The 9,002-nt window shown below is 30.6% G+C and overlaps 1 protein-coding gene across 1 annotated transcript; it reads left to right on the top strand.

Annotated features, from left to right (window-relative positions):
• The first annotated feature begins 2,178 nt into the window (after window positions 1-2,178).
• Window positions 2,179-8,776, top strand: LOC143918591 (cell adhesion molecule 3-like). Its single transcript, XM_077440531.1, has 6 exons — window positions 2,179-2,230; window positions 2,432-2,637; window positions 7,407-7,539; window positions 7,765-7,898; window positions 8,135-8,336; window positions 8,679-8,776. The coding sequence occupies exons 1-6, from the start codon at window positions 2,179-2,181 to the stop codon at window positions 8,774-8,776; spliced, it is 825 nt and encodes a 274-aa protein (XP_077296657.1).
• The last annotated feature ends 226 nt before the right edge of the window (window positions 8,777-9,002 follow it).

Raw genomic sequence — 9,002 nt, 5'->3', positions numbered from 1 at the left:
TTATCAGTGTTAATTTAAGCGTATTAAAATGAGACTGTTCTATATTATATTCCTCATCTGTTGCGTGTACGTTGAAGGTAAGACACATTGCATAGTTCGTTAAAATTACTCAAAAAAATCTAATCGTAACAATAGCTTCAGATTGTCGAAATGTATATGTTACAGTGACTTTATACTAGCAGTAAAAGTATACTTTCACTGGCGCTTTAGGGAATTCATTACAAAATATGGAAAAACCAAAGGTTTAGCAACTAAAGACTTTTTTTCACTGTTTATTTTTTCTTACTCTAGAAGCACATACATTGAGGAATGTTTCTATCTCTAGGTATGTTATATTTTATACTTTGTTCTTTTGTATTTATTTCTTCATTCAGTTACACGCACTGTGACTAATTACTCTGTGACTTTCCAAGAGTATGTCAATAGATAACATGTCGTAATGTATTTATAAATGTATTGTTGTGATATGTTTTACACCGACTAGTTTAGTGAAAGTATACTTATACCTATTGATGAACGTTTACTTTTAATGGGGAATACAGATTCATTAAACATATATCAATAACAGAAATATTGTTTATAGTGATTCGTTAATTTAATTGTACGTTTTCATTGTGATCATTTTCATTGAAGTTTTTTGAGGTTATTTCCGATTTTCACTTAAAATTTGAGAAATTTTCGGCATTACTCAACTCTCAACAACGTTATGAGAGATAATCCTAGGTTTATATAGGTTCTATATTATTTGAACAAGGATAAGGTCATTAGCCAATAAAATATTATTGGAAGTAGTTTCAATGACCTATACAAGTTCAGATATAAAAGTAGAGAAAACATTATTATCGCAAAACCTTGTACTTGAAAACAAAAAAAGTAGTCGTAAACTCAAATGCTTTATGGCAAAATGCATGAGAATTTCCGGAATATAATTGATTTATTATGGTTTTAAAATATTTGTGATTTCCGTTTTTGCCGTTTCTAATGAATTTGTTTCCGAAATTTGCAAAGCTTTTGGATTTTTATGCTAAAACAGATCCATCTTTCAAAAATAACTTTGAAAGATGGAAATACACCTCAGAGCGAATCTCAGCAGTGTTTTTTTATATCTATTCACGATTCCACAATTATAGTTTTTCTGCGAGGTAACACATTATTTTTTAATAATATATTCTTGACAGTAGCTTATTTAAATCATTTAATTACTTGTGCGTATTTATGATCTGCCATTTTACGGCTGTGTCTTATACAAATAATATTATTTGTAATATTTGTAATAATAATATATAATAATGATCTTATGAAAATTCATATTATTTATCACTCAGTTTAATTTATAAAAAAAAAAAAAAATTATTTAAAAATTTTAAACTTAAAAACCGGTGAATTTTTATTATTTTCTGAAACCGGTGAATTTTTATTTATTTTATTTTAAAAAAAATCTAAAACTGGCTTTTTCTTTTGGGCAGTTTTTTGGAACCCCTAAGTACATATGTATTGTTATAGGTGAAACTATTTTTAAACTGCATCCAGTTGTAAACATTTTATGCAACTAAATAGCAAACGTAATTTGCTATTTTTATGCAATTAAATAGCAAATTAGATTAAAACTAATTTATATTTAAAAAATTCATACAAAATATACATACATACATACATACAATTGATACAAACATACATATGTACATATCTATACATATGTACGTATCTATTCGGAAAGTTTGATGGGACTTGCTAAATAGAAGATAAAATGTAATTTGAATAATTCAAATACAAATTTGTTTTGATATTAAATAGGTAATTTATTTCATGTCAAAAATACATCAATATTCTTGTACGATTTATGTAAATACGTTTTGCATTAACTAAAATGATTTAAGCTCCCAAAATATATACACAGGTATTAAGACACTTGTTTCAATGTCATCAATTTTAAATACGAACGGCAGATTTCATAAATTTACAATGTAAAACCGCTAAATTTTGCTGTACGATCGACCGTTGGAGCACTCAAAACAAATTGTATCGGTTTATTCGAATTTGACTATTCGATATGCCGCAGTTTGAGATGTGTCGTTCTAACGTTAGAATGTATAATAAATATTCGTACGATGGAATGTAAAATCGCGTCATTATTTCAGAATGCCAATTTGTATCTTGTACAGAGTTTTCTCTGGGGAAATGATGCTACTTGTAAGCATTTGCGTCTTGAAAACAGAACCTCTTGTTATCCGTAAATGTAAAAATACAATATTCCTTCGTGAAACCAATACTGAGATTAACATTATACAGCATTGATATTATTATGAAAACGATGGATAAATGCTTATGGAGTTTTTATATATGTAGTACATAAAATTTTTTCGAATTGGAATCATTTAGTGTGATATTTTATTGTAAGGATATGAGTTTAGTTAATCTTGAATCATTTCAGGTCTATGGAGCATACGTGCAAAGCTGCAGGCGATACCACCAGTAGTAATACGAGGAAGTAGTACAATATTGCAATGCACATACGAGTTGCAAGGTGCACCTCTATATACTGTAAAGTGGTATCGGGGACAAGGAGAGTTTTACAAGTTTACACCGAAGGATACACCTCAGAAAAAAACCTTCAAAGTTCCAGGAATAAATGTTGACGTGAGTTGTTTTATCTGCATATATAAACATATGTACATATGAGCCGTTATATTTGAAAGTGGCAAAAGTCCACTTTCCTTCATTTCGTGAAATATTTCGCAAAACATTAAATATAATATTTTGCGTTTAATAATATTTAAAAATACTGGTGGCCTGCAATACGTTTATTCTGCTTATCGAAAATTTTGGACATATCAAATTAAAAGCAGTGATAACAATTTGTGAAGTAAGTCAAACAGAAATAATCTTTTTGGAACTGAAAATTGGACTTCTGGTACTTTCAAATATAACGGCTCATCATTAATATCACTCAAACATGCACGAACTCAATTTTTAATATATCGAAGCTTTTATGTACTTATCGCGTCCTTAGAGCGCTCAGGTTGTAACTCCAAAATTTGACTAAATTGAGCAATTAATTGAATATATTTTTTTAAAGATTTCATCTTCTCTCAGACCACATGGGTATTATTTTTAAAACGATGTACCGTTTCTTGGCAATACAACGCACAAAAGTAATAAATTTGACTTTAATAATAAATTATATCAAAAACCTCTCATTGAAATGTAAGATATAAATAGAAAATCAAAGCAAAAAAAGGACTTAAAACAAAAATCGATGTCCCGTCATTTCCGCGCAGACAATATCGAGTTGATATTTAAGCGCGGTACAACTGAGCTCGACGTCATTTCGGCGCGTAAAATTTTGGCACAACGTCATTTGCGCGCATTGAAAAAAATATAGAGTGAAAAAAAAAGTTATAGGCGTTTAAATTATTAAAATCTGACATGGCCAAATGATGGCGAAAAGTAATAAGAGGCTAATAAAACGCTCGATAAACGTCAGGGAGAAATACGAGGAAGTATTTTCAAACGTGTCTAATTACGATATTATTTCACTATCGTAATGGCGGATGACACTTCCACTTATATTTATGACCAAAATTAGCAAAATGGCAAAGTATGAAAACGATCGGATAAGAGCCAACATTTTTTCTTAATAGTGATCATAAGTTAAAGTAAGAAGAGGTTAGTAAAAAAGTAAAACCAAATAAGAAAAACAAAATTTGCATGCAAAATTATTGAAGTATAAAAAGTATACTCCCAATTATCCAGGTTTATGATGGAGAGATATCGAACAAATAATCTGAACTATTTGTTCTGAATTCGTTTTAGGATATTTAGATTGTTTTTAATCGCACTATTATATATTTCAATACTTTTTATGATTTGATTTTACTTTATACAAATTTTTAGCGGTTTTTTAATGTCAAAATGAATTTTTCGTAAAAGAAATTAATGATCGGTCGATGAACTGAGATAATGTGTTAAGAGAAGCAAATGATTTATGTCACGTATTCTATATTCATCACACGGAAATTTGAAAAATGTCGCGCCCAGAAATGTTACGCCCCGATATGACGCCGCGCTCAGTTTTACCGCGCCGAAATGTCAGCACGACATTGGCGCGGAAATGACAGGGTACTGGCACAAGCAGGTAGAACTGGACACGTTGATCGTAGTGAGGAATTTAGCTGTGAATTTTCCGTAGGGGTCGACTGGGTGTGGACACGAGCGCTATCCGAGTCGGTCAAAGTGCTCATGTAGGTACTAGAGATTACAATACCAGTTATATTGGTGTATGGTCAAAATTCAATATGCTGTACTACCAGGAGTTAGTAATAACTGAAATTGAGAAGAAAATGTTAGATTAGTCGAAAGTCAACAATCATCATTATTTTCGACCTCCTATTCAAAGGAGCCACTGAGTATATCATAAATCAAAAATATTTATATAATTAGTGAACCTAACTTGATTCCAATGAATAAACAATTAAGTCCTATGGAGTTTGAACCTTTGCTCTATAAGGACGCGATATGTAACATGGTTTGTAATACTAAGGCTTTGAATTATTAATATGACGCAATCGATTAATTCCGTCATTACACGTAATGGGAGAATTTAATATTTTTATAATAATCGATAGTATAAAATTTACCAACAAATATATGGACATATTCACATCAAGTTGGAGCATAAAATGCAAATTTTTGATTTAAAATGATGTAGTTAAAAACTTAAACAATAAACTTAAACAATTAGCAACAATAAATTAATAAAACAACCATCGATTTTTAGCAACATCATTTCTTAAGAAGAAGAGGGTAAATACTGACTATATACCAGTCTATGCGCGATGAAATTTCAACAGGTGCTTTCGGATTGATATATTATATGATTAAAAAAAAAGTTCCAATATGAATAATAATAATTAATTGGAATCAGAACTGAAACAGAAATCGGGAATCGGTCATGCCAATTAAAGTATGCATGAAAAAATAAAAATATAAAATGCGAATTCAAAATCAAAGTCGAAATCGAAATCGGGAATCGGATAATATGAAAAACGAAATGTTCAAAACCTCGCTAACCAAAACCAAAAAAAATGGATCAAAACCTCGCTAAATAAAATTATTATAATTACGTATTTTTACATGGCGAGAATGAAAATTTTCAATTAATTTTAAAAAAAAGGACAATTTGAAATTGGACCATGGCGTAATCGGTTAACTCCCAACTCGAATATACCTATATAGAGGATATTTGTGTTGAGAGGTGACCAGTTCGAGACCTCAAATGAATTTATACAAAGTTTAGGCTTTTTATCGATTCATTATGTTCGGCTAGCGTTAGGACACACACACATACACACAGATTAGTGTCTTTATATATATATAATGTACGACCTATATAAGACTTTATACGAGGTTTGACTTCGGTTAAGGACGTATAGTGCGCAGAATAAGAAAGATAGCAGTGACTGGCGTTTGAAAGTGGGCGATGGCATTATTTCACTTTGCGGTCGGCGAAGTTGCATTTCCCGCTGAGTCTGCGAGTGCATTATATGTTTTGCATCGTGCTGCAATATCCGGAGAGGAACTGCTTCGGGAAAATTCGAGAACGACGTGACTGGTGTGCCACGAACCTCCGACTTCCGGAACCTTCGTCTCGAATGCTTTGAACTCTCTCGGAAGACTAGCATACATGGAATTTCCCCCCTTTAGACAGATTCTCTTAACTTCCGTGTCGCTGAATTTTCCGCGAGAAGACCGGATTCTATGCAATTACTGCCTCAATAACATAAAACTTTTTATTTATTTGAACAAAGTGTTTCAAACACACGGAAAATTTAGTCGTTAGTCAAAAAAAAAATGATATACGTTTGTATGTACATATGTATGTATAGTGAAATCATAATTACATTGTGGTTTCAGCGAAATCATATATAATTACACATTACTAGGTAAAGTCATATTTTCACTTCGGAAATTACGTATTCACTGATCCCAATAAGTGAAATTATAATATTTGACAGTGAAATTTGATTGCAAAATTCCAACTTTATGTTGTTAATTTTTGTTGTTGTTTATGTTGTTAATTATTAACGTACTATGAAAATATAGGTTCTGATTATGACGACCCAAATGACGCTTTGACATTCATCTCAAACTGAATAAAACACATATTATCGTCGAAATAGAAGTAGACATTTTGAGTTCACATTTGAGTTCACTTAATATAGTGATTGAATTATTATTTTTTTTTAACATATAATTCAATTTATTGAATTATAATTGTTATTATTTCACTTGTGAAGTTGTAATTTCATTTACATTAAGAAGTGAATTTGTCACAATTTACAATTACAATATAAATATTTGCGTGAAATAAGGTCATTTCGGCCGTTTTATATTTGAGAAAGGATCGTACATTTTGTTAGTATTTTTTGTATTAAAATAAATGTATTTTACCAAGAAAGTTGTCTACGGTTTTTATTTTTAAAATGACCAGAGAAAAAATTACGACATTCTGAAAATAGCGCTTTCCCATACAAACACCTATCGCGATTGCGGGAATTTTTGAACGAAATGGCGACTTTGAATTCTTGTTTATCAGTTAAAACCTATCATTATTCATCCTACAAATCTTCAAAAGGTGATCATTGAATCTTTAGTTTTTTAAATAATCAAAATATCGAAACTTTTCTAATCTACTGTTTCGAAATTTTGTCGAGATAAATCGATTGCTTGGAGGTACAGGAAATTATTTAAAATCAATACATTTTTACTTTATCTATGTACGTAGAAACAATAGATGAAGTATTGTGATCATGTGAAAACTCGAATCAGAGATATTTCATAATATAATAAATATCTGTATAACGCTATGAATAAAAATTTTATTAATGCATGTAGTAGGTCTTTGCATAAGAAACGAGCTACGTTTCATTTGAAACTTGGCTGCATTTGTTAGGCTGCTAGTTTTTCTCATACTTTCCAGGAAGGAGTTCATAGGCGTGCAAATAAAAATAAGATGCACACGCGAAGAAAACCCGCAATGTCTAGTGTGTGCTCTTAGCTTTTGAAACTGATACGACCCGACAGACGAGAAGGCGTCCGTTCGTGGAAAATTAAGTTTTCCCGGTTGAATGCGAATCTTCGTGTTCTTATTTCATTCTCCGAATATAAAGAGATACTTGCCGCCGAGAAGCGACCTAATAAAATAATCTTAGTAAAAAGCATAAAAAAACCAAGCCGTTAGCTTTGCCACGCTCAAATTATTTCACTGCGGGTTTTCCTTATAAATTTTATACGTGCGTTGAAATCACTGGAGCGTCAATAAACGAGATTTTATCCACGCCAGTGTAAAATTTTATAATATTGTGGACTTTTTTTAACTCTAAAGTTTTATACTGTGTATGTTGCAGGAATCGTCGTCTAACGAGACGCAAGTGGTGCTGAGGAATATGGAATTGTCGTCATCGGGAAACTTTAGTTGTGAAGTTTCCGCCGAGTCGTCATTTACGACAGTCATCGTATATGCCTACGTAGACGTTGTTTGTAAGTGTTCTATATACATTTCCATTTTTTCAACAATAAAAGAAAATTTCGATAATTTTAATATTATTCAACAGATGTCGTAGAAATAATGATCCAATTCAAAATAAAATCTAAATAAGAATCTAACTTATGTTGTATTTTTTTAATAGATTAAATATAAATATTTTAGTTAAATTAGTTATTTAACATAATTTTATTTTATAAGTGTGATTATATTTTTTTCAGCTCTACCTGAATCTGGACCAAAAATTCGCACTGAACGCACTCAATATAATTCAGGAGATATTTTAAAAGCTAATTGCAGTACATCTGAATCAAAACCTGCAGCTAATTTAACATTTCTTATCAACAATGAAGAGGTAAGCAAAATACTACATAAAAAAATGATTGCGACTTAAAATTTGATACTTAAATGCCAGGCTTAATATTCAATGCATCGGAAATTATTTTATCCCATATTTTAGAAATATTATATATATAAATAGTTCCGAATGAATATTATGAATATGAATGAAGCTTTCGAAAATATGTAGGTACCTAAATTATTGTTGAAATTTGAAAGACATATATTTTACTTTAAAATTTGAATTCACAGATGTCCTTGGCTGCAAAGCGCATCCACAAATCCGAAAATGGTTTGGAGTGGAGTGAAGTGACCATGACAGAACCACTCAAGAATTTTCACTTCAAAGGTGGTCATATGGTGGTGAAATGCATAGCCCGAGTGCATCCAATCTACTTCAAGGCTGAAAATCTTACTTTTGTGACCGTCACATCGGATCCAAAACCTGAAAGAAGTATGAAAATTTACTAAATATTCACTTTAAATATCGCTTTTAAAATAGTAAGTTAAAATCATTGAAAAAAATTAGAAACATAAATAAAATCGTTACGATAACGAAAAAAATGACGTATGTAACATTGATTTTATTTATATTGCTTCAGTTATCATGGAGTTTCAAATTAATGTGAAGCCGTTAATATATAATTTAGGTAAATTTAAATGGCGTTAATAATATAACAAATTCTATGTCCAATCATAATTTCTGCTTCCGTTTCAGTCACTTCAGCTAATTCAGGCGGGGTCAAGATCGCCGTGCAGTTTATTATCTTATTGATGCTACTCTGCTTATCTTTAGTCTCAACTTCAGATTACGAAGAATACTTCTATGACGTTCCAGACAGTGAGAGTCCTGAAATCACCGAACACGTCAAATCATCATTATTAGGATTTTAGTATAATACATATGATAAATCACAGCTTAAAATTTTAATATCTAATAAACGCATTCACTCATTGTACTTAATAGCATTTATAAAAAAGGCTTAAAACAGCACTTATCATTTTTAAATTATATTATATAATTGAATGTACGTATGTATGTATGTAGTTATACATATATATTTATATTTTTATAAATATTACAAAAAATATAACGCGAGTGCTTTATCACCGACTTTTA

This window comes from Arctopsyche grandis, chromosome 11 (assembly GCF_051622035.1).
Source record: "Arctopsyche grandis isolate Sample6627 chromosome 11, ASM5162203v2, whole genome shotgun sequence".
In the NCBI taxonomy this organism is placed as follows: domain Eukaryota; kingdom Metazoa; phylum Arthropoda; class Insecta; order Trichoptera; family Hydropsychidae; genus Arctopsyche; species Arctopsyche grandis.
This window is presented reverse-complemented; position numbering and strand designations above follow the sequence as displayed.

What these genes read in the sequence shown, in the direction of transcription:
- LOC143918591 (XM_077440531.1), top strand. Translation starts at nt 2,179, where the DNA reads ATGATGCTACTTGTAAGCATTTGCGTCTTGAAAACAGAACCTCTTGTT. An exon ending in TTCCAGGAATAAATGTTGAC is followed by an intron (nt 2,638 to 7,406) that starts GTGAGTTGTTTT and finishes TGTATGTTGCAG; the next exon opens with GAATCGTCGTCTAACGAGAC. An exon ending in TTCTTATCAACAATGAAGAG is followed by an intron (nt 7,899 to 8,134) that starts GTAAGCAAAATA and finishes TTGAATTCACAG; the next exon opens with ATGTCCTTGGCTGCAAAGCG.